At 40.6% G+C, this 25,923-nt stretch overlaps 3 protein-coding genes across 4 annotated transcripts in view; 2 read left to right on the top strand and 1 right to left on the bottom strand.

The window, feature by feature from the left end:
* tspoap1 (TSPO associated protein 1) overlaps window positions 1-25,923 on the bottom strand; it is a 73,116-nt gene that overhangs the window by 40,039 nt on the left and 7,154 nt on the right. The window contains exons 2-7 of the mRNA XM_077504838.1: window positions 24,770-24,899; window positions 22,130-24,602; window positions 13,024-13,218; window positions 11,241-11,400; window positions 9,362-9,676; window positions 2,426-2,497 (exon numbers count right to left, since the gene is read on the bottom strand). The gene's annotated coding sequence lies outside the window, so the exon portion shown is untranslated. The remainder of the gene's footprint in view (window positions 1-2,425; window positions 2,498-9,361; window positions 9,677-11,240; window positions 11,401-13,023; window positions 13,219-22,129; window positions 24,603-24,769; window positions 24,900-25,923) is intronic.
* Window positions 313-10,353, top strand: LOC144006141 (scavenger receptor cysteine-rich domain-containing group B protein). 2 transcript variants are annotated; one of them, XM_077504845.1, is made up of 12 exons: window positions 313-576; window positions 2,224-2,363; window positions 3,553-3,585; window positions 4,047-4,085; window positions 4,314-4,616; window positions 4,738-4,806; window positions 5,911-6,222; window positions 6,721-6,804; window positions 7,910-7,975; window positions 8,070-8,384; window positions 9,140-9,220; window positions 9,306-10,353. In XM_077504845.1, the coding sequence occupies exons 2-12, from the start codon at window positions 2,228-2,230 to the stop codon at window positions 9,620-9,622; spliced, it is 1,755 nt and encodes a 584-aa protein (XP_077360971.1). In that variant the 5' UTR covers window positions 313-576; window positions 2,224-2,227; the 3' UTR covers window positions 9,623-10,353. The 2 variants fall into 2 exon arrangements, with proteins under 2 accessions (XP_077360971.1, XP_077360970.1); XM_077504844.1 differs by lacking the exon at window positions 313-576 and having other exon boundaries at window positions 2,045-2,363.
* On the top strand, window positions 11,348-20,836 carry ywhag1 (3-monooxygenase/tryptophan 5-monooxygenase activation protein, gamma polypeptide 1). The gene is made up of 2 exons (XM_077504846.1): window positions 11,348-11,609; window positions 18,758-20,836. Exons 1-2 carry the CDS (start codon window positions 11,523-11,525, stop codon window positions 19,412-19,414), a joined length of 744 nt encoding a protein of 247 aa, XP_077360972.1. The 5' UTR covers window positions 11,348-11,522; the 3' UTR covers window positions 19,415-20,836.

Genomic DNA, 25,923 nt, shown 5'->3' with positions numbered 1-25,923 from the left:
TCGAGTTATCAGACATCGTCAGAGAACTGCAAGTCAGTTTATAAAATGAAGCTTCTGGTCAATAATATTCATAAATTCAGATTGAAACCACTCTTAATCCACCGCCATCAGACATACCGTACAGCAACATGCACGAGAAATTAAGACACGCCTACCACAGGATGTGAACTCAAATCTCCCAATGGGACTGTACAGAAGCGAGTAGGAGATGACTATGAGGGAGCTTTACCTGAAACAGGAGATGCAGAAGCTTTCATTCTTTGTTATTGTTTTTTGGCCCCTCCTGCTTTTTTTTTTTTTTTTTTTTTTTTTTTAAACCATAGGGTGTTGGACATGTAATATACAATGATGTGCTATTTATTGTTTTACATCATCTCTGTCGCCGAAGCCAGATATTTATAGTCGGAGAGTTGAGGAGATGAAAGACCTAAAACACGAACTGCTGCTGGTTTGAGGCATTATTTAGATAAAGTTCAATTTGTGAGACCAGAATTGGGACTCATATTTTTCAGGCGGACCATTTTTTTTTTTTTAACTATTCAGAATTTGGGTGACACCATATATTCTCATAAACAGGTATGTACTTGATTTTGCCTTATAATTTGTCAAGCTTATTATAAAAGTACGAGGACATTTTGACACAAACCTTGCTTTATGGTGCAAAAGTAAACAAATACATTTTAAATGTATATAGCTTTCTAGACTTCTATAACTTGTTCATGGTCTAGTGTTAAAATACTTATTATTCGTTTTAAATTCTTCAGTACTGATTAATTATTTGTTGTGTAGAGTCAATGGAAACTAATCAAACATTGCATTTTAGTGAAATGTCATGTAGAATTAATTAACTGTCACTGATAGTGAGCGTTGTATTTAAGATACATTTTGGCAGGGATGAGACTTTTCAGCTACTTCTCAGGACTGAGAAGTGAGAAGGGAGGGAAAGCACAGGTGACACAAAAGGCAACAATTATTCCCAAATGGATCCATGTTATATCCTATTATGAATGGAGAATGTTTCCTTTTTCATAACGGAATCAATTGTGGCAGAGTTGTGAACAGTTTGTTTGTATAAGCAAATGGCACAACCGTGGATAATTGAATAAAAATCACTTTCTGTATAAAACGTATCATGTATTCTGGCAAAAACGAGATGGGAAAAAAAAAATCAGCGCCCAGCTCTTGTCCTTCCAATTGTCCAAAACATGCCTGAGATGAGCAAAAGAGTGCGCTTACACTTCTTACACGCAGACCTCCCGCCCTCCTCCTGTCGTCCAGGAGATGAGAGGCAACCCTGCGGTGTCATCGGGTGCTGAAGCGTTTTAGTGAAAGATTACAGGAAGCAGTGTTTATGCCTGACGATGGGGGCCATAGAAAGCAGAAATGTCTTTTTGTGCCCCCTGGGCCCGGAATGTCCACTATCTCCAGGGGCCAATATCAAATTCTCCTCTCATCATCCCCTAATACACATTCCTGTGTAAGGTTACGGGGGAAATCTACGAAGGAAAAACACAAATATCCCAGAGCTGAGCTGCAGCACACTGCGATCTCTTGAATATGGCAAACATTTAATGGGGGGAATGGACTGTTCTGTCAAAACATATAGTCAAAGCAGATATTATCTTATTCCCAGTCGTTATATTTCTCAATCAATTCCCGACGTTCAAAGGTGAATTCTCCATTGTGTTCCCTCTTTTTATGTATCCTTTCGTTTCAATCACAGTTTGCCACTTTCACTACTTTCATGAAAACATTATTTGAGCAGTGGTCACTCATCACATTCTCGCGCTTGGCCCCTTGTGCTATCTCCCTCTGATTACTGAGTGACTTGTCTGTGAATCCCAAAATTCTTTGCCTCAAGGGAATCCCCTTCAATATGGAAATCCACAACACAGGTGACACCTGCCCTTTCCTGTCCTTTCCCCCTTCCTAATACTGAGAAAAGCCAAGCTCAATGTTTACCACCGTTTTCCCCCCGCCTTGCATTTCACATGGCCTCAGGGAGCACTTTGTTTCTTTTCTTTTTTTTTTCAACCACCCTTTTTCAAGCTCCCATTCTGCAGACCATCATCAATACTTACTAGTCTGCTGCAGACTCATTTGCGGAAACAATCCAATACTATAATTAGGCTTCAATTGGAACAACGAGGCCACAAAGAAGTGCCTGCTTGTTACGTGATATGCATTAGTGGGCGAATGTGTTAATTTGTCAATGTGTTGCAGTCGGATGGTCATTCAGGCAGCCATGCGAGGACAGCGTGTTGTGGAGAGCGTATGCAAGTGCTGGAACCCGACTATCTGTCTCCTGGTGACCTTGCTTGGATCTCTTGTTTTCGTGGCTGTCACTGTGCTGTTGCGCTTAGGTGAGTACCGATGAGGTTTGAAGTATTTGTGGTGAGGAAAAAATAGTGATTATGCTACTTACAGTTCCGATAGAATGTAGTAGTTATACGTCAATATCAGACATCGATACTGTCGCTGTCCGATGTTTTTGGCCCTGAAAAAAAGAAAATGAAAGCTATTCATTGTGATACGAAATTGCATTTTTGATTGTGGGAATGCTGAAGCATTCCCACATATGTTATCGTGATTTTTATTCTCCACACTTTTTTGCCATGTAACCACATGTAACCACATAATACTTCCAATTTCCAGTTCAAATTTCAACTAGCTTCAAAAATTCACACCTCCCGGTATATATCATCTGATTCCACATTCCTTACAGTATTTGCACAAATTAACATTTAATATCAACTTTTCCCCATTCATTTTCAATGGGAGAGACATTGAACTTTTTCTAAGTATCACTTTCCATGCCCACTTCCGTACATACAACTTACCGTCATTGCCAGGTGTCTGATACTGATTGGTGGCACAGTTGGTAAAGCGCATTGTCCAGTAACCAGGAGGTTACAATTTCATAATTTATCTCTCAATTTACTTCAAAAGCATTCCATATGCATTCAAACTCTTAGCATTCAGCTTTCAGCATTCCCATGCAAAGTCTCCAGCAATTGCACTTAGTCTAGTTAGTTATTGTATTCATTCGTTGTTCTGTAAGCTTATTTTGAAAGAAGAAAGAAGTTACATTAGTGGATAATTGCTTATTGTCACCATGTCAAAGTATCCTTGAGCAAGATACTGAACCCCATGTTGCTCCTGATGCTGCGTCATCAGTACGTGAATGAGTAGTCGAATGTAAAGCGCTTTTAGGGCCTTGTGAGGTGGAAAAACGCTATATAGAATGAAGTTTGGGACTCATTCTTGTTGCCTCATTTGATTAAACATACATTGGTGAAAATGATTAATGACAGTTAATTAAGGATTTAACAGGGTGGGGTATCTGTACCTTTTTCCACACAAGGCCAGGTAGTTTTGAACAGTGGCCCCCCACCCCACTCCTTAATAAAATCACAGTTTAAAAACAGCTATTTATATTTACTTGAGTGATCTTTTTTTTCTGATATTCATATCTGTTTGATGATCTTAGACACAGCATAATTTTAGAAGAGGGCATTTTCAATCTAACTGTGCGGTACTCTCTCTTTTCAGGAGACATCAAAATAAGTAGACGAGCCGCACCCAGTAAGTAAACGTGATGCCTTTCTGCTTTCTGATGTTCACTAAAGTAGAAAGTAGAAACTATGGCATATTAAGGAAGAATCGTGTAGCAGTAAACAGATGACTACCCCTCACCCCCCACCACCAATCCCTGCACCTATGAAATCTGAATACAGGTTTCACTGAACAAACAAAAGGGAGAGGCCTGTGAAATGACCTAGATAGGGTGTGATGCATAGAAATCTGTTTATGAAGTCATTGTGAGGTGTTGAAACCAAAGAAAAGTCTCCAGGCATTGTCTTTGTGGCAGATAGAAAAAACATCTTCGCTAACAAAACAAGAAATCAAAAGAACAAGGTGTCATTTGGAGTCTTGTATGACTAACTTGTCAACTTTCAAAATAAAAACATTGACAAATAAGTGACTTTCTTCTGATCTAACTCGTTTATTTTCCCTGCCTTACTTCTTCTCCTATGTCTTTTCAGCCAATGGCCTGCAATACCCGGAGAGAAAGTATTACCAAGGTAAGCACGGGATATCACAACTGAACCTACTGCCACAGAACTCTTGATATTCAGGCCATTCAGGTCATTACATCAGACAATGGGTGTTTTGAAAGAATCAGAACTCGGCATTAAGACCTGGAACGGTGGAACCTTAATCTGACCCAAGTCAAGTCCAGCCAAGTCATGTCACCGACAGACAAAAACTAAGGGAACTAATGTACATTGTCTTCATTTTTTTGTCCAAAGTGCGACTGGCAAACGGTCCAACCAGGTGTGAGGGCCGCGTGGAAGTGTACTACAATGATTACTGGGGCACAGTGTGTGACGATGACTGGGACATATTGGATGCCCAAGTAGTGTGTCAGCAGCTGGACTGCGGCGTGGCTGTGGCCATGGGCAGCAACTCCCAGTACGGACAAGCTTTTATACCCATCGTGCTGGATAATGTGGACTGCCAGGGGAGTGAAACGAACCTCGGTCACTGTGACAGTCTGGGCTGGGGCGTGCACAACTGTTACCACTACGAGGATGTGGCTATCAAATGTCGAGGTAAAATTTGGAAGTACAGAATTTAAACAGGCCTTGGAGAATCATTTATCTATAAAAATAATAATAATAATAATAATAATAACGTGACTAATACAATTTTTTTTTTGTCTTTTGTTGGTAGAACCACTGGTGGTAGGAGCAAAAGCTTCGGGGGATATTACAACAACACCTCCCAAGAATGCAATTTTAGGTAAGTACTCCCACCACTGTACACTATATTTTACACCTATTGGTGTTTTTTCATTGTCAGAACTACAAGCTCCAATTTCTAGTACAATATGTATGTGGTCAGTGACTCACTCGTCATGTAGTACGGTAACAAAAATCACTTGAGCAGATTTTTGATTTTTATGTTATTCCTAGTACTCTACTTACAACTACACTATATAATCGGTTTACTACTTATAGTGACATCACTATTAACCAGAGTATTTCATTTGTGAGGATTGACAGTGCATTAGATTAGATAGTGAATTTCTTTGGAAACCACATCAAGACATCCTCTTTGTAATACCTGCTTTGCATTTTTTTGGTACCTGGTCACGCCTAACCATGTGAAAATTAACGATACAGGCTAGAATTGATTAAAATGAAACAAAAACGGAAACATGATCGTCATTGGCCACACACCTTCTGTACCAAAGTGTACCAAATATAACAAAAGAAAAACAAAACAAAACAAAAAAATAGATTAAATGGGTATTCTGGTTCAACACCATGTGTTTAGGAATGGGCAAGTATTTTTAGGAATTTTATGCAAATTTAAGGAGAAATGTTTTGTGTGTGTGTCGGGGGGGATATATGGGTATTTATTTAAATGTTCTATCATTGATTTATTGAGCAATTTTATAGAGCAAAAGTGGTATCGGTACTTGGTATCGGTATCAGTGTATCATTACTCAAGAGTTTAACACTCTTACTGGTATCTGTCTGGAAAAAAAAAGTGGCATCGAGCATCCCTACTTGTGTTAATGCTGGTACTACTCTAGTGTCCACTGTTACGATGCCATGCGTCATGTTCAACTCCTTTGTGCTGCATTAGGCAAAGTCAGGTTTTTCCACTTTTATCTCGGGAGAAATATACATGACTCATAAGTTCCAGGACGTCCCAAGGTTGCCTTTGTGATGGAAACTACTGTACAGTATCCATAACATTTAAACATTTGTCCAGCTGACTGTCCTTTTGTCTTTGTAAAACATTATCTTGTGGCATAAGCTGACAAAGTGAACCATTTGATGTATTGATATTTTTTTCCCCCTCCAATTCCTTTGTGTCCTATTCTTCCATCTCTAGATGGCACAGTACGACTAGTGGATGGAAGGGACTCCTGCCAGGGCCGGGTGGAGATCTACTATCAGGGACGCTGGGGGACGGTGTGCGATGATGACTGGGACGCGAGGGAGGCTGAGGTTGTTTGCCGGCAGTTAGGTTGCGGCCAAGTCGTTGCAGCTCACACCAACTCTTACTTTGGTTACGGCACCGGGCATATTCTTCTGGACAACATGAACTGCATTGGCAGTGAGGAGCAACTCGCTCAGTGTACAAATCTTGGTTGGAGCAACCATAACTGTGGCCATCATGAAGATGCCGGGATCACCTGCTCTGGTATGTCGCTCTGCATCTTGCATGCATAATATGGAGGATTAAAACTGCTAAAATTCAAAATAAATAAATGACTTAATAAATAAATAAATGACTAAAGGTAAAAACAAAAATGGATATAAAAAAAATGTAATTCGAAAATTAAAAACAGACAAAAATAAGATTTTAACTCTTGCATCACATCGAGAGGCGTAGAACAAATTTGACGAGACAAGAAACAACGAGAATGTATCAAGAATCACGAGACACTAAGCTAACTTGGGCCGTGGAGTTGCACAGAGGAACAGAAGTAATAATCCGACGAAAACACACCCTCCTCAGACACGCTTATATAGACAGCGAATCGATCTGATTGGCTGTTGACCAGATAAAGAGATGAAAGATTCCTGACATCACATAGGAAGTTGCTGTTACTTAAAAAAAATAAAATAAGTAGTGGTTGAGGGTGGCATCTAATAATTGACTTTGGCTAATGACTCTTTTTTTCTGTTGTCTACTCAGGTACAGGACCCACCCCAACTGTGCCTTCAGTTTACCCTTCCACTGAAAACCAAGGGTCGACCCAGTCCACGCTGGAAACAGCAGGTATCATATCTGTGCAATACCGTATCCCAAAATATGGTATTTTATGGTGTTCAATGCCTTGTGATCACACCTGTACAATAATTAGGTTGCGTTATCAGCATTTTTTATTTTATTTTTTTTATCTCACCTGCGGCACTGCTCCAGGAGTTTCTCTCTCCTTGTGCTAATTGGGGCTTGACTGATATGTTTGACTTCAAGTTAGCTTATAAGGAGGTTCGTGGGTTTTTTTTTTCTTCAAAAAAACAGCTATTATACACAGTATGAGCATGATCTGCATGAAACTACTTTTAGCTGAATTTGGACAAATAATATAGAATAGTTAAACCAATACAAGTGACCACAAGGCAATGGCAAAAATGTTTCATGTGCAAATGTGACAAAATTTATTAATTGAGTTCTAATTAGTCTATAAAGTGCAGCTGCATTGCCACAACAAAAAGCTTGTGTCTAATGATTTGTATCACAAGTTCCCAACACCATAACGTCAGGAATTAAATCAATAATTACATGATTCAATATGTAGCAAATCGGGGCTGTAGAGTAGCGAGAAGCTGTTCCGATGTTTTTCATAATCACAAAATGATTTACTACTACAACTACCTGTAGGCTAACTAGCCTTATCTAGCTAGCTCGATGAAAGTCTTCCCACAACTCTCGGGGTTAAGGCGCATAAACATGCAAGTGGGCATTGAATTGGAACACAATTGCTGTTTGTGAACTTTTTTTTTTTTTTTTTACTTAAATACAAATGTATTTAAATTTAAACTAAATTCTGGAGAGACTTAACTGAGACACACCTAGCGCGTTTGTAGCATCGTTCTTGCACCTGCTTGGTGAAAGGTGATTTATTTTTTTATTTTTTGTATATAAGCACGCTTACTTATGTATTCAGCTATATTAAGGCATCTTAATTTACATTTATTTAGTTCAATTAGTGCCCACCGTAGCTATGAACATTAACTGTAAAGATGTGCACCTTTGCTGGTTAACCAACAGGAGGAGACATTTCTCCTCTAGGTTTCTTGTACTATGTCATATCTCAGTGCCACTAAACATAACACTACTCACTGTATGTTATTGTTCCCATCTTTTTTGTCCCCCCTAGTAACAAATGTTGATGTCACAGCTACAGAACTCACAACAAGTATTCACACAGCTGCTCAGACCAAAGGTACTTGCCTAGTAATACGATATTTCAACTGTACACAATGGATTAGGGAAAAACGTCTTCCAAAATGTAATCATAAATGTGTCTTTCTGTGCAGCACCAATGGCTATCCGCATGGTGAACGGACACGACAGCTGCCAGGGTCGCATAGAAGTGCAGTACAATTCCGTATGGGGTACGGTGTGCGACGACGGCTGGGACATGGCCAATGCCGTAGTAGTGTGCAGGCAGCTTGGCTGCGGCGAGGCTCTTGAAGTGAAATCACAAGCTTATTACGGCTACGGCACGGGTCCCATCCTGTTGGACAATGTGCAATGTACTGGTGAAGAAACACACCTCTCCATGTGCACCCATTCTGGCGTGGGTCAACACAACTGTGGCCATCATGAGGATGCTGGAGTTATCTGTACACGTAAGGCTTGACTAGAATTCTTTGACATGATAGTAAACCCAAAAAATGAAAAATACTGAGCAAAATACTGGGTTTGTCTGTATCACAGTCATGATGATTTCAGATAACACGCACGGCGTGTATGTCAGGTATTAAAGTGGAATTCAACTCAAAAATGTGTTTACAATATCATACGAGTATGAATATGAGTTATGCAGCAAAATCCACACATTTTTATCCATCTCAGGGGGCGGCCATTTTGCCACTTCTTGTAGACTGAAAATGGCATAAAATATTGTCAATCAATAATTAGGCTATTGTCCAGTCAGGGCTCTATTTTCGTGCCTAACAAGTCAAGCACAGTGAGCTATATTGCACTCTACGTGGAGGCGGATTAGACTGAGTCTTGGTATTTTCGCATGGCACATTTAAATTCTGTCTGTCTGCCTCGACCTCATTCAATATCACCAAAATAGCGTTGTTGCGCCAAAAGTTAGACATGGCCCGAGCAGGCATTAGTTTTGACCAACTTTCAGCCACCAAATTTTCAGGTCCCAAAATTCTCAAACAGGCACAACAAAGGCATGAGAATCAAGATGCAGCAAAATTTATGTTTGAGTGCAGCCTAAGAAAATACAGCCCACAGACGACCTATCTACTAGCATTTAAATTAAACTCGCCATCACATTTTAAAACTGAATAAGAGGGAAAGTTCATTTATAGTTGTTAGTAAATATATAGTGCAGATAATCAAACTATTTTTTTCCCCCTCCCAGCGGTTATACCTATCGATGACTTCACCAAAGGACCAAATGAGACAGCCACCAATCCCACCACCTCCGCGCCATCGACTGAAGGTTACACTTCATTTACACGTTACCATACGAGAATGTGTTTTTCCTATTCGCTTGGCTATTTCAAGACCGTTTCTTCTTTCTGCAGGAGCCCTCAGGCTGGTTGATGGTCAGCATGAATGTGAAGGTCGCTTGGAGATGTACCTCAATTCTGGATGGGGCACGGTGTGCGACGATGCGTGGGACATCCCCGATGCCAAGGTCGTGTGCCGTCAGCTGGGCTGCGGGGAGGCCATCGCGGCGTGGGGGGAAGCGCACTTTGGCCAAGGAACGGGAACAATCCTTTTGGACAATCTCAAGTGCAATGGGACAGAAGTCTCCCTGCACAATTGCTCCCACATAGCCTGGGATGTGCACAACTGTGACCACTCAGAAGACGCCGGTGTCACCTGCTCACTGTTGTGATTTTCAAAGAGCGAGCGCCTCCAGAATGGGTAAAGTAGTTGAGCAAAACGGGACCTGTGTACAATATGTAAATAACAGTTGTTACGTTGCAAAGAGAATATTCGCTACCATTGGAGTTCATGCACCACATAATAACTAGTGACAATATACAACGACACCTCAAAATTGTCATCCAATGTCTATTAAGCACTTTATAACTCACTAGGAGTTGCAATTGTATGTAATGTAAATGCTGGACAATGGCTAAAATGCCAACAACAGATATGGTTGAACAACAATAATTAATGGCATTTACCTCTAATACATCACGCAACATTTTATTAACTTATCTATTGCACATTTTATTGTTTGGTGGAGTTGTAACCTGTTAATCTGGGGCATTCAGCATTCACACTATGTATGTGATGAAGCCAGATTTTGGGTTTTTTTTGGATGAAAAAAAAAAGTTTTATTCTGTCTGCCCTACCTTTGCTCTAAAATGACATTTCCGTTTAAATGACAGCAATTGTCACACATAAAAGAATACAAAAGTGGAACAAGGAACCCAACAACGCTTAAGGCAACTATAGCCACGTATGAATAACTGGCTTGTGAATGAATATATTGTATCGCTCGCTACCGTGGAAAATAAATTATTATACGTTTGTTTGGTAAAATCTCCTATATACATGTATTGCAAAAAAAAAAAAATCTGAATAAGTTTGACAAAATAAATCTTATTTTTAAATATATATTATCTTTTGTTATCTTAATGATATCTGCATGCATCCTCACATTGTGCAACAAAAGACAACAAGGAAAGATTCAACTTTGCTCAACTGAAAAGCTGAAACTCACCGATAGTCACTAATACTGATATCGAGTTCCAACTCTACAAGTACTTTAATACATAAAATTTATCCCCAAAGAAAACTATTACAGGTATTTTTAAAGAAGGCCTTAAAATTTCATCAAATTAATGGCAATTTTCTATTCTTGTTATTGCTAATTACTAGTTCCTGATCATAAATGTTATGAGTACTGACACCTTGAAATAATGCTGGGTCTCGTTGGCCCAATACCGATACCAAGAATCGGTAGCCTAACAAATTCACCTTCCATTAGATGGCAGAAGGTACAATATTGTAAATCCCACGTGTTACCATTTACTAATAAGATGTGGGTCAAAATAACCCAAAGTGGATTATTTTTAACTACACTGCTGGGTTATTATTACAGTATATCACCATAACAGTAGTCATTTGGCCCAGCAGGATAGATTTGTCAATTTCATCTCAAATGTTGGGTCAAATTAATTGCAATCGTAGTTTGTTTTGACTACGACTGTACATACTGTATGTTGTTCAGATATCCAAATGCAAAATTAATTATACAATAATCTCTAAGAATATTAATTACATTACAAATGCCAGATGGCACTGTGCAGAGCATTTCAGTTTTGATACTTAATTTAAACTAATTGAATGAAGTCCAGTGAGTTTTGGTTGAACCAGTACTTATTTTACCACAGTTATTTATTTATTACAACATCAGCTCGCTATATGTACTTGTAACTTCATTTATATAATATTTAATGTTGTTATACGTAACATTACTTCACCCCGTTTACGGTCGTTACCTTGTAGTAGCTGTAACGTAGTAGAATGGGGGGGGGGCAGGTTCGTTACATCACGACACCAGGACCCGCCCAGGTGGGCGGTGACCAGTCCGTGGAAAGTGCTCCGAGTGGGAGGGGTGTCCCGTCGGCAGGCCCCACACATTCAGACAGCAGGCAGCAGCTGCGGCGAGAGGAGCACACACACAACGTTACTCTCTCCATTTGGAAAAGAAAGCACACGGCGACACATTTGTGAGCTTCAGACGTCCAGTGCACATCACGACAGCGCGCTCAACATCCAACATGGTGGACCGCGAGCAACTGGTGCAGAAGGCCAGGCTGGCCGAGCAGGCGGAGAGATATGACGATATGGCAGCTGCCATGAAGTCGGTAAGTAGCCCTTCTCGGGATTGACCTTTTCTTTATATATTTATATATAGATATATATTGCCGAATCTATCAGTCTTTTTTTTTTTTTTTTTGCCGCATGCGTGCATGTGCGCTGCGCTTGTGTGAGTAAAAGCACGCCCATTGAGCTCCAGGGCAGCAGCGCAAGGTGTCTTTCAATCACGGCCATGTCCCGACTTAACCGAATAACCCACACGAAATCGGTGTATGAAAGTTATAATTAAAGACCGCGATTTTAATAGCGACACACCCGTGAGCCCGATAGCATGCTGTTAAAATTACGATTCGGACAACGTGATTTGGATCGGGGCCCGTGATCCAAGCCCATGTTCGCATTGTAGCCTTGTCGTAATGTTAAGAAGGGGAACAACCGCGCTACGCTTTGGCTCATTTGGGGTCCAATCATTCATTTGGATTATTAATAGTGCTGCTAGCGGTCTGTGGTCGTGAGAATGCGGACCGCTTGATCTTGGGGCGGTGCCTTTCGGCCAGGCTCCCTTTTTACGGTCTGTGTGCGTGGTCGTGTAGGCAGCGCCCCCCCCCCCCCTCCCTTTCTCCCCCCAACACACACTCACACTACACTCGAACCATCACCACACAGTAGTGACAAGATGAATCGACATCTAAAATGCCATTTTTACAATGACGGCTCATCGATTACTGTTCGGGATGCTCGAGTTAGTTCGATGGAACCTGTTCCCGTTTCCATGTTGCTGAATTAGCATCGACTGATTATGATTTAGCACTTTTTTTTTTACGAAGCGTCCTCTTCGCGGTTTGACGCATTAGGTATAACAATATTGGCTCAAGGTTGATCACAATCGATTCTGGCGCAGATTCTGCGCGCAAGATAAGCGGCCTCATTTTTTTTTTTTTTTTTTTTTTTTTTTGCAGACGTGGGTGTTGGTGGACGCGCAGCTTTTTTTTTTTTTTTTCTCCCCCCTCAGCTCTCGTAATTGTCATATTGCAGCAAAACGGTCGAACTGTCGCATGATTGAATGCGCAGCTGCATGAATCGATGCCGTGTGTGGCAGCCGCATATCCGTGCTCCCTGGGCCCATATGCAGCCATGCAGCAGGTCCGCACAGAGGCGTGCCGCAGCATCTGTCAAGATGCAGCACAGGCCCACCCGTAGTGCACCATTTCACGAGCAGCATATTGTCTGGACAACTACTGTAGCTACTGTACTTGGCAAGCTAAATATGTCAATTGAGATATATAATTTTGTCGTTTTAGATGAGTGGTCGACAGACATGCTTTATTAATCTAATTGTCATTGAACATGCCCAAAGAACATGAACAACACAATCCTACTGCAAACCTAGTGCAAGAAACTGTTATGTGATAAAACAAAATATTTCCATGTATATCTTTGTCTTCCAAACATGTAACGTACCCATGTTAACATACGTTAACCGTGGCTCCACCCCGTCCCGTTTATGCAGAGTCAGAGGGAAAGCGTTCTGCCCCTCACCCTGCCAGTGTCTTCTCTGCAGCACTGGGCAAGAAGGGGTGTGTCTGCACTCTGCAGCCTCACCCAGCATTTAAAGTGGGGAATCCCTTGCCACTGTCGACATGGCAACCGGTGTGTCTGAAAACAAAAACTGAGGCTAGTCAGGGTTGGACTCGATCCACAACCTATGTTCATCTGCTGACTACATGTCTTTGTAATGTAAGTGCGAAGAAGTTGGTATATGGAACGAGAAGACAAATTTGGATTACAGTGCGAACTGAAGGGGCAGAACTCCTAAACTGCAGCCGTTTTTTGTGACACGTGCAGACTTCTCAGAACATGGAAGGACGTTATTCATAGGCATTAGATTTGTGCTTAAATCCGGTGTCTAATATCAGTGTGATTTGCAATATAACTTCATGTCCATCTGCCTTCAAAGTTCGGCTGCTGAAGAGATGTGCTCAATAACACATCGTGCCAAAGGATTTGTGATCAAGGACAAATCTAAAGCCCAGTTACCGGCTACCTGCTCAGTAACACAGATGGTGATTATTTCAGCGTTTGCTTGGGAGCCAGGCACGATCCAAAGGAGGTAGCTGAGCGAATTTTTAGACTTACACTTTATTAACTGGTAGAATCGGTTGTAAGCCAATCATAAACAATAATTAGTTAATAACTAATCAGGTGGAAATGGTTTTGTAAGATAATTTAATGCAAAATAAAATTTGTGCTGATTAAATGAGGGAATAACCAATAGAATAATCAATTCTAAACATATTCAATGAGGACGTATTAAAAAATCAGGATTCCTTTTCAAGCAACCCCTCACTCCAAGTCTAAGGATAAAACAAATGTGCTTGCACAAAACTCAAACGTGCAAAGTATTTGGAAAAGCTCGACTCTTCGGTGACACGTGTTCCTTGAATAAATTGAACTTATATGGCACATTATTGCTTTTTGACACTTCAAAGTGAAATCTTTGCTCCTTGTAAGACACATGAGGCTTGTAAACCAAGATCAGGTATTTTATGCTGTGTTCGGTGCATGATTGACTTCACAACGGCATGACTAAGTACAGTAATTACATGAGATCTGATCAAATAATATATAACAAATGCTAACGTGGTTGACAGTTCAACAGCTGTAAACAAGACAATCCACTTACAAGATACGCTAACTTCCTCGCTCCACATTCTCCACGCCTGCTTTTTTTTTTTGTGTCGGCCAGTATTGGACGCTAACTTTGTCATATACCTCTTGGTGCTCATTGTGCAAATCTCACTGATCACATTAGTACTGGCCTAGTCTCAAACGTGTCTTGATCAAAAATCCAGAGTCCGCCCTGTCCGAGACCAAGAGAAGACAGAGTAAAACTGCCTTTGAATCCGAGAAGAGACTGAGAAGATCACAAGCATCCCTACACCAGACAATCTGAAATTGGAAAAAAGAAAAATAGCGTAACGACTTCTAAAACAATTAACTGCCAGAAGAAATTGTTGTTGCCCCAGAAATGCCTGTAATCTTACAGGTAGAAATTGCCCGTTGTTATTGTTATCTTGATTGGTTTAAAGTGGACGGACACGGGAAGCAAACCATTATTTGCGCCAACATACACCAAGACCTTAGCTGAATATGATCACGACTCCAAGATATTTCAGCAAGTCTCAAAGGACAGTGAGATAGAGTAATTAACCAACCACCTACACGTGAATGAGACTCAGTTTACATTTTCACTGTATGATTTACATTTTCACAGAAACATAGTCCGATAGAATGGCACTTCGGAACTATTCTGTGCCCGTTATGGACACACTCTTGTACCAACATGAGACGATATGAACATGCTCTCAGGATGCTGCCAGGGGGTAGATTGGATACATTCAGAAATAGCGGATAGAGAGGCAGGTGGGCAGGTGACAAAAAGACACAGGAGCTTTCAGGCAGACAAGAACTACAGTCACAACGGATTGCTTATACGTAGGAGAAGGGTACGGCTAACAAGACCATATCAAATAATGGAATCAGAGGGTGCAAATAGAGACTGGGAGCAGAACAAAGACACACAAGGGATCATAAAGAAATAAATCCACCATGCACATCCTCAAACCAAAGTCCAATTGAAATTCAAAAGTCCACAAGGCATTCATATCTTCATTCAGTTATTATACACCTCCAAGTTGCAACACATCTTACAGAAACTTAAATCAATCCATGAGCAGCATGGTGAGAATTGGTTAGCACGTTAACATCACCATGGAGATGTTCTAGGTTTGAATCTAAACTCAGGACTTCCTGTGTGGAGCTTAAATGTCTATAAAGTAAAAACCCTGCCACAGCTTGGCTTTAGCCACAAGTTCTATACTCAACCTAAAGCCACAGCTCACCATCCTCTGGACGTGGTCTTTAGCTCTCAGTCAGGTTTGGGATTGGGATTCCTTGTGACTTCGCTGGTATTGAGTCATTTCGTGCCCCTGGTGGTCAGGAGGGACAAAATAGAACAGCAGCTACATATGTAATTATGGTTCTATCAGTCCCAGGTGACCGCCAGAGTGTCTTGTCCCTCAGAATCCTCGTGTTCGCGTGAGTAGGTTCTGAGGTATTGTCTTCCGGGTGTCACGGGCTCTCTTATACACTCACCGTGGGTCACCAGTGACCACAGGCACTTCTACTCAACTGGCAGGTAAACAAGCAAGTCGAAGCACCTGAGGCTAAAGCCAAACCGTGGCAAGGGTTTTTACTTTCTGGACCTGGATTTGACACTTCTGGTTTTCTGGGTATTCCTGTCCTCCCCTGTCTTTCTTTGAACTATAAGCGGTACACATTTATTGGCTTGTGCGCTAATCTTATGTCTTTAAAGTTGTGACTCATAGAGTAATATTTGACCCCGTGTCCAAATGTTATCTAGTTTACAGTATGCACAGTATAATAATTCCCTTCAGACTCCCTATACCAGCCCATGTTGCCTACACACTACACATATTTCTTTTGAAATGATAAACCTGTCATTTTTACATTTTATATGCCCAGCGGCTGTACAGACAAGAATTGCTGTCGTACGTGGCAACAAAGTGGCACTTGAAGCGCCATCATAACTCCATAGTGGATGCTGCTTCTCCTCCCCCTCTTATTAGCTCTTTGTGGCTAAAGCAACAATCCCTATTCACACCGCCAGTGACGTCAGGTAGTCCACTGCGCCTTTGTGCTCTGCTGCCTGAAAAGAGGGTCAGCAGGGGGCTTGTCACATCAGCTTAGGAGAGCCTCCAGACTTGGGGCGAATGAACAAGGAAGGCCAGAGAGGAAGCGTGGAGTAGGGAGGACGGAATGAAGAGATGCGAGAGTTTTGTATGCATCAAAACCTCAGTAAATGAAACGTGAGAGTGGTCATTCACTTCCAACGCTAGCTTCACATACTACCCCCCCTTCCACCACACTCCCAGTTTTAGCAGTTTCCTGTGTAGGTTAATGACCAAAGAGAGCTGTCAAAGAGGAAGCTATCGATTGTCCCCGGTTGTTTCGAGGTTCGGGTGCTGTGTGTAAGGATGAGTCACGAGAGAGCAGCCGCCATTGATGAGCATTATGGATAGACAGAGCACTATTGTCATACCGGCACCATGGATTCCGTCAGAGGCTTTTCTTCTCACCCCACAGACTTGGACACAAAGATACTGTCGCCATGTTGTTTAGCTAACCTGTGTCACGTCAGTGCTAACCCAATCTTTGTCTCAGTCCTGCTGTACACGAATTGGAATTTGATGGAAATGATGCATAGGATGACATAGAAACACAGTCACTGACGCGCTTCGCAAACGAGCTAGCTATATGGGGGTTGGGTGACTTGCCTCTGTGCTCGGAAGTGAGCTCAACTGATGTCACTTTATTGTTTTACTCTCCCAGAACACAGGTCATTATATTTATAGATTCTGTAATATGTTCATATTGTTTTGAAAAACTAGACAAGTGTAAAAATTGGACTTTAAAAAAAAAAAAAAAAAACAGTGTTACATTTCATCACAGGACAGCTTTTAAAGTCTGTCATGAGTTTTATGTAGCACCATGTCAAAGTGAACAATAGTTGACTCATTATCTATCTGGTTACTGGATGAAATTGCCCCTCCAAGTAAATGTTTGACTAAAAAGAAACTCGACCTGAATGGTTCTTTGATAAGCTAACGCCTGTTTTGATGTTGTTGAGATGGTCTGTCATCTCCCTTTTTAGCATTTTTGTGAATATTGGAAGGTCAAGGCGCAAATGGGCTAACACATCCTTTGGTTCTAGCCAAGTTTGTTGTTCTTCACCATATTTTTCCGGGGGTTTTCTTTTTTTAAATTTGCTCGTTTTAAATGGGTTGTATCTGAACTCCTATTAAGTGAATATGACAAGTCGCAACTGTATGAGTGGGCTGAAAGGTATGAGATGGGAATTGGTTTATTTGTAGGGATTCCCACCCACACTGCTGCAGCTTTGTCCACACCAACAGCCATGTCAGCATCCTTTCCACTAGAGATTATAACTGATAAGATTTTGCAGTTGCTATGGAAACAAGCGCTTGCACCATTAGATTACCTTTTCCTCTGAGCTTTCTCTGTGTTTACAGGTATCGTCACTGAGTAGTAGGGGTGTGAATTGCCTAGTACCTGACGATTCGATTCGTATCACGATTCACAGGTCACGATTCGATTCGATACCGATTAATCCCGATATGAATTTATAAGTCGATTGTTGCGATTTTTTTCATTCAAATTTAGAAAATACTAATCAGTAAGCTTGTAGAGTGTAAGATTTATATGAAAATGTATTATTTATCTGAAATTTCAGTCTTATAGAGGTTGTAATCTGTTTCATGTTTGAACAGCATTAAAATAAAAATATTAAGGTTTAATGTTCCGTTCATATAACATTCTTCCATGCTCAAGGTGTGAATCCTTAAAAAAAAAAAAATAATCACAAAAAAAAATCGATTCTGCCGATTATTGAATCGATTCGAGAATCGCGCGATGTAGTATCGCGATATATCGCCGAATCCATGTTTTTTTTAACACCCCTATTGAGTAGCACGGCTCAGTTTAAAAAAAAAAATAATAATCTATTTTATTCATTAAAGACTAATTATATTTCACAGATACTTGTGTCTTAAGAGACAATCAGAATGACACAGCAAAATGCTCATGTTGCCTATGGTACACCTCAGGGACACACAATTTCCTCCGTTAGTGACAATTGATGCGTTTTCACTATGACTATGATAGCAAGGGCAAAGTTACCTCACCCTTCCCGCTCTAGTTTGCTCATGGAACAGAATTTGGTGCTGAAAAAAGAAAGTAACAACAGGCTTTACACTCTGAAAAGGTCTGTAAAGACTCCTCTGTCGCACAGTCCCAGTGGGGTATAAAGGATTAAGTCCCGTAGACAGACACAGGCCTGTCAAAACACGACAAAACAAGCTTTGAGCGATGACGACAGCCAATCAGCATTCATCACAGAGTATGATGTCAGAGTGCTGAAGGCGTGGCTTCCGCTTCTGGATGGTCAGCCATTCGTATCCATGGCCTTCTACTTTTTTTCACTGTTCACAGTCAAATTGTATCAATGTCGTTTGAAGGTAAAGACGGATTTCGGAACTCAAACAAGTTAATTCAAATGTCGTACTAATTCTGCTCAATTGATTTTGTCTGCCAGGTTACAGAGCTGAACGAAGCGCTTTCCAACGAAGAGAGGAACCTGCTCTCTGTAGCCTACAAGAACGTGGTCGGCGCCAGGCGCTCGTCCTGGCGCGTCACCTCCAGCATCGAGCAGAAGACGTCCGCCGACGGCAACGAGAAGAAGATCGAGATGGTGCGGGCCTACCGGGAAAAAATCGAGAAGGAGCTGGAGACGGTTTGCCAGGATGTGCTCAACCTCCTCGACAACTTCCTGATCAAGAACTGCAACGAGACGCAGCACGAGAGCAAGGTGTTCTACCTGAAGATGAAAGGCGACTACTACCGCTACCTGGCCGAGGTGGCCACCGGCGAGAAGCGCTCCGCCGTGGTGGAGTCCTCCGAGAAGTCGTACAGCGAGGCCCACGAGATCAGCAAGGAGCACATGCAGCCCACCCACCCCATCCGCCTGGGCTTGGCTCTCAACTACTCCGTCTTCTACTACGAGATCCAGAACGCCCCCGAGCAGGCGTGCCACCTGGCCAAGACCGCCTTCGACGACGCCATCGCCGAGCTGGACACCCTCAACGAAGACTCCTACAAAGACTCCACTCTCATCATGCAGCTGCTACGAGACAACTTGACGCTGTGGACAAGCGACCAGCAGGACGACGAGGGAGGCGAGGGCAACAACTAAGAAGAGTCCGCAACCTCATTCTGCCAAAAACACCACAACAGTCTCGCGCTCACAAATGACAAAATAAAATAATACTGAAAATGTTAGAAATTAAGATAAACAAGCGGGTGGGGGGGGTAAGCGGTGGAACATCAGCAGCCAGAGGTACTAAAACGACTGCTGTTCTTTATTTTTCCACAAACTAAACATGAAAAGTAGGAGAAAAGAAGATCTTAGCTTGAGGTATAAACTACAGTTATTCAAAAATAAATAAAAGAAAGAATCCCCCTTCTTGGTTAGCCTCTGCGGCATTTGCTAGAACACCACCGAGAAGCGAGAGGCGTGTCTTTGGGCGCCGGCGTCAAAATGGCTGCCGGAGAACGGTGTCATTGCGCAAATGAAGCGGAGGTGTCTTATCGCATTGAGTGAGGGGCGAAGTCTCCAGAAATTGAGTTTGATGTATGAGCAACAGGGAAAATTTCAGTCACCTTGAATGTCGTGGCCTAGCTTTTTCTGTGAGAGGGCGAGCATACAGATGACAAACGCGGCTTATAGGGGTGTCTACATACTTGCATCACGACGTGACATCTTTAGTTGCAGCACACTATGGTCGTTGAGTGAAAAGCAGGTTGTTCCAGTTATTGAGGAGAACATGGAGAAGAAGAAGAAGAAGAAAAAAAAAAAAAGTGTTCTCTTGTTTTGCTTTGTGTCAGGTGTGTCCAGCTAAGTCACACAGTCATATTGTAACTAAATATAGAACTTCATAAAGTAAAGTTAGTGCAGCTTGTCCCTATCATGTGCTGATGTGCTTTATTGAATAAATTAACTGTTTTTGGACACCTAATCTTTAGTGTCAGTATTGTCGTCACTATAATAACCTCGATTGGCTCCTGATGTTTGGAGTAAACGATTTATATTCGCAGAAGTCACATAGCAAAATGACGAGTGGGGTTTGGGAGCGGCGAATGATCACGAGGCAAGAAAAAGGTTCCATACTTACTCTTCGGTTCGTCGTCGAAAATGGCGTCCGGAACCACAAAGCTGAAGTATTCATGATGGCCAGAGTTCACGCAATGTTACCAGAAGGCTCCATTTGGGGTTTGTGGATTCACTTTATCTGCAGTTTCTTTTGCCTATGACAGTATTTTGTTTCTTCAATGTAAGATGAGAACTGCTCCAGTATTCTCCATATTACAATATTGTGCATGCTGGTGATGTATTTATAGAGTAGTTTCAATTGATTAACTTATACTGTAGATGTTATGTATTCATAGGATATTGGAAAATACTAGACCTTATTTCAGATGATTTTCTATTTATTTCTTTTTATCGCAATTGTTAGCTAGATCTTATTTTAAAATGTGTTTTCGTTACTACATTTGCTGAAGTACGCTATACCAAAACAGTAATTGTTACCAATAAATTGATCTGTTACAGACATTACTATGGTGACATGCAATTCTTGGTCAGGTTTGTGACGTACAAGCGTGGTCTCATAAAATCATTAGCGAATACAGAATATTCATATTAAAATTACCGAGCATAGTACAAAACAAAACATGAGTCGTGCTGACTTTAGGTCAATATGTGTCAATTCCTCACCAAGCACAGAACATAACATGCGTTTTACACTATGCTGAAAACCTCAGCCCATATCTCACTGAGGGGTGAACATTTGCTACGTTAGCAACTGTTGATTTCACGTCAGGGTTTGCTCAAGGTTGCGGTGTTTCCTCAACATTCGCTAAACAGTTTAAATGGTTCTCTAAACACTCGTAATGTTTTTTTCTGGTCATGAACAATTTTAAACATGTTCAAGAAAAAACATTAAATCTGTAGGCGAACGCCCGGCAAATGTTTGTTTACGAACCCTGACGGGAGCGCGCATTCACTACCTTCGTCAACACTCGCAAACATTCACCCCTCAGTGGGATATGAACTTAAGAAGGTTTAGAGAACGTTTAGGAAACATTGTGACCTTGAGCAAACCCTGACGTGAAATCAACACTCCCTAGTGTCGCAAATGTCCACCCCTCAGTGGAATACGGGCTAAGTGTTGTCTTTTTGGAGATGATCTTCCACATTATATTTCTTGGAAACCATGATTAACGACCAAAATAATGTTAAAGATTTCTACCATCACAAACGTCTGCAATAACTCAATGCCAATGAGAAATTCTATATCAATTTTCTTCTGTTATTCAACCTAAAACTCCCTGGGGAATTTTAGGATTTAATTAAATGTTTTTTAACCAGCAGGAAATGAATTAAAATACATATTAAAGCAAGATACAGTATATAGAAGCAATGTTTACTATTAAAGTGATGGTAAAAAACAAACAAACAAGCAAGTCACCATGCCTGACTACTCAAAAACACTTGGAAGAGTGAACTTGATTCGATTTTATTATTATACTCGTATATTATTTATAATTCAACCACCATTTGACTAGTCTTGGGAAGTATCACAATCCAACGTGTCAATCAGAATATATAAACCCCCTAATTTTGAAGTGTCCATCACGTTTAGAAACGGATTTACAAATAGTGATTAATAAGAGGAAGTGTTATGCCCCACTTTAACAACCCTGTTCAGGAATGTATCTGATCTAAATTATTTTTACTCTGAAAGTATCACCTGCAAGTCATAAAGAATTAACACGATGTACGTTATGCTCACCAAACCACAACACTCAAACTCAATTTGAATATGAACCAAGTAAGAGATGATCTGACCTTTAAAATGGACGACGAGTAGATGGAGGAAATCAACCACGAAGGTGACTTTTCATATTTCTTCCGTTCTACAGAGGTGAGTAATTAAAAAAAAAAAAAAAAGCCACATGTATCCATTACTGCTCTGAATGAATCGAAACAAACGAGGAAAATGTTTGCGAGTTCGTCTTTTCTGAAATTGATCAGAACAACTGTTGAAAGCTAACTGGTTGGAAGCTAATCAAGACTAGGCCCTTCCATTGGACGATCTCTACGCTGTCGGTGATTGCGTTGGCCAATCCAAGTTTGTTGCTAGGCAAATTGAGACAAACAATTTTGAAATGGATTTTCCAACTGAAAGCGGTGCAGTTCATAAATATAAGTAGGAATCCAAAATCAACCATAGCTTTTAAAGTATCTTGCAATTCACTTGTTCGTATCTTCCCATTTTATCACTGGATATTTCCAATTATTCCAAGTAGAGAAGTGCAAATGATCGCCACCAGGTGTCACCACCATTGGCTTCTGGAGACGAAACAGTCCTGTGTCGTCTGAAAAATAGTTATCAATACTGTCAGAACAGGAAATAGAGGTGAAAAAAATACTACAGGCACATGCAAAGGTCTTTCAGCGAGAGGAAGGAATGGTGAGGTTTTAGAAGAATCCGGTCATTGCTTCTTCACGTGAGGCACTTCCCTAGTTTGATGGCCTGAGAGCTACTGGTTTAATGGGAACGCGCATGAATCATTTATGCCTGCGTTTAAGTGGAAGGAAGAGGTGACTCAGAGGAAAAGAGGAAATGTTGAAATGCTAAGTGCTCTGGAGACAGCAGGCCATTTCACCACACGAGTTGAGGATTGTTACTCCCAAAAATGATTCCTTCTTACCCAGTCTTTCTAAAATTTCAGTGTTGCATATTGACTAGACTCAAATATAATGTCTGCCCTCAAATTATTATTATTATTATTATTATTTTAAATTGTGTGAATTTTGTGCAATCCTATTAGAAATTGACAGTTGAAAAGGCTTCCATTCAATTTAATTAATTTACTTGAGCAACGTTGACCAACTGCTTGGCTATTATTTGCATAAAATTAGGATCTAACAATAAATTAATGGGATAGGTAAACACACATACGGGCACTAAATGGAAACTACATTGTTTAGATTGATAAAACATAACGTCTAATGATTACACATGCAAAGTTGCTAACTCGAACTGCAAACATTTTCTCTGTGTAAAACAAACAAACAACAAATGTATCCTTTCAAATTAGGTTATGACGTTGCAAAATTTGAAACCAGTCGAAATGACTGCCTTGGTAGTTCTAGTTTAAATAAACAGTCTAGAAATCATGAAATATGTTCTCTGCAATATGTGCTATGCACTCCCACTAGTCTAAACATGGTCACATGATCAAAATAGGTGAGCTGTGATTGGTCGTTACCTGAGCCCTTCGACACCGTGATGTCATTTTCCGTCGACAGCAAGTGACAAAATGGCTGAGATGGCTAAAAATGGGTGGCCTTAATCCTTATTCCACAAACGTATTATCAGAATGATGTTGAGAGTAGTGGGGTGCATAGAACATTTATTTTTTTTTATCTGACTTTAGCTTTTTTTTTTTTTTTAAATTAACTCTTTGACCGCCAAAAACGTTTGACATATGCTAAAATCTTTTTTTTTTTTTAAAGATGTATGCTAAAATCCTAATGAATGCTGACATAAATATTAATTGATGTTTACTAAGGTTTTTTTGTTTTGTTTTTTTTCTTCTCAATGGGCAGTGCAACGTCTTGTGCAGCGTTGCCTGCTCAATGGGTTGTGGAATCAAAAACACCCACTAACTATGGCCAGCAGATGGCAGCACTGTATCTCTTTTCAATGGGCTCACGGCATATGAAATTACAATGAAACGCAACTGATGTGATGAAATTGAATGAGTGAAAATGCTCGAAATCGGCTGGCACTGTTTTTTTGGATAATGTTTGGCAGTCAAAGAGTTAAATTATTGTTGTTATTAAATGGACCATATCTTACATACACAATGCACTTGTCAGTACACGGTACATATTAGCGTTAGCAGTATTTTCCCTACTGACAGTAAGCTACTGTCCTACAAATGTAGAGCCTAACTAAAGATAAAATAAAAGTACAGAGGCAGTGATTCATGGGTTATCTGCACTGTGTAACTATACAACACGCTGGAGGCTGAGTGCATAGCAGAGAGCTCTAAAAATAGCGCTGGCCTGCAGCTTCGGAGTCAAGAGTGGGGTTAGTATGTGCATTAGTGGGCTGGCACGCAACATGAACACAAGTCAGGGAGGAGGAAGAGGAAGCGCGCAGCGTGCGACTCCATCGCCAGTTGTGCTGATACATCTTTCATTTGATCCGCCTCTGACAGATGATTCGTCTGCACTGGATGACCTCCAACTCGTCGCGCTGGCACAATGAGCCCTCCCGAACGTTGGTGTGTTCGATGGACAGGAAGGTCTTTGGAGACGAAAAACTATTAGGTTAGCTGTTCAAATATGTTGCAATGCCCAACCATAACTACGAATTAAAATACCAACTACGCTGTGTGACTTTACGTAAAGTAAAAACAGACTATAATTCAAGATGACCATATATGGCAAAACGTATACTTTACAAAACTGTACCAATTTCATCCAATACTCAGCTCCCAGGTTCTCTTTCCAATCAATATTCTTCAAGGCTTTTCAATCCACCATTTGAATGCATTTTGCCTGCAGTCCTTTGGAGAATCCGCAGCTCTGTTGCCATGGCGACCTGACGCATGAGCGTATGTGTTAGCTACATATGTGTGAAAAATAACACCATACATTTGTGAATAAAATCACCTTAAAACACAATGTGAATTTTGAGCACCATTTTTGTTTTTGACAGCAATAAATTATTTATTTTTTGGTAAAAGTAAGCAATCTTCAGTTCGGGAAAGGCAGGACATGCTGTACAATACTATAGTCTATTTAACTATCGTGATAATCAATATTTCATTGACGGATCACTTTAAAGGTATATAAAATGTATATAATACTATAATGTAGTTCCTCCACATATTGACTTGCTTCACAGGCATATTACGTTTCCCTTCATCTGACAATTAGTGTGGATTTTAAAGGCGTACTTTACTTATTAACCAACCAGGTAACCAATCACAGCTCAGCTTGTGAATGTCACATGACCTACCCTAGAAAACAGGTAATTCGTTATTTGAGCCCTTGTGATGTCATTATCAGTCGACAGCAAGTTGCAAAATGTGTTTTTAATCGTACTATTTGTATGTGAAAAATAATGAAAGTATCAAATTAATTATAGACAAAATATTAACTTTTTATTGCTCTAATGGGCTAAATAAGTGACGTATCCCTTTAAACTTAGAAGGGCCAAAACATCCCTCATGAAAATTAAATTGCACTAAAAAACTAGCCACCAGAGGGTGCTAGAACTGCACAAATGCAAATCAACCTTTTTTAACAGATGTGTTGCATTTAAATATTGTGCACATAACGACAACAACATTGTGGCAGCTTTAATATCACGATATAGTGCTTATCATTACATCCCGAATACTGTACCTGTCCCAGTTGTCAGAATTTGAGGGTTTGTATGCAAAATGCAAAAATCAACCCCCACCTCCAAATAAATAAATAAATGACAGATTATGACGGAAACATGGAATCCATTTTGACATTTGACAGCAATGTGAACACCATTTTGACGACTTTCCTGAAAGTGACCAAAAATACACAAAATATTGACGAACTTACAGTCAAAGATAGAAATGAAGTAG

Source organism: Festucalex cinctus, chromosome 18, assembly GCF_051991245.1.
Source record: "Festucalex cinctus isolate MCC-2025b chromosome 18, RoL_Fcin_1.0, whole genome shotgun sequence".
NCBI lineage: Eukaryota > Metazoa > Chordata > Actinopteri > Syngnathiformes > Syngnathidae > Festucalex > Festucalex cinctus.
The sequence above is the reverse complement of the archived record's forward strand: the minus strand, read 5'-3'. Positions and strand labels throughout refer to the sequence as shown.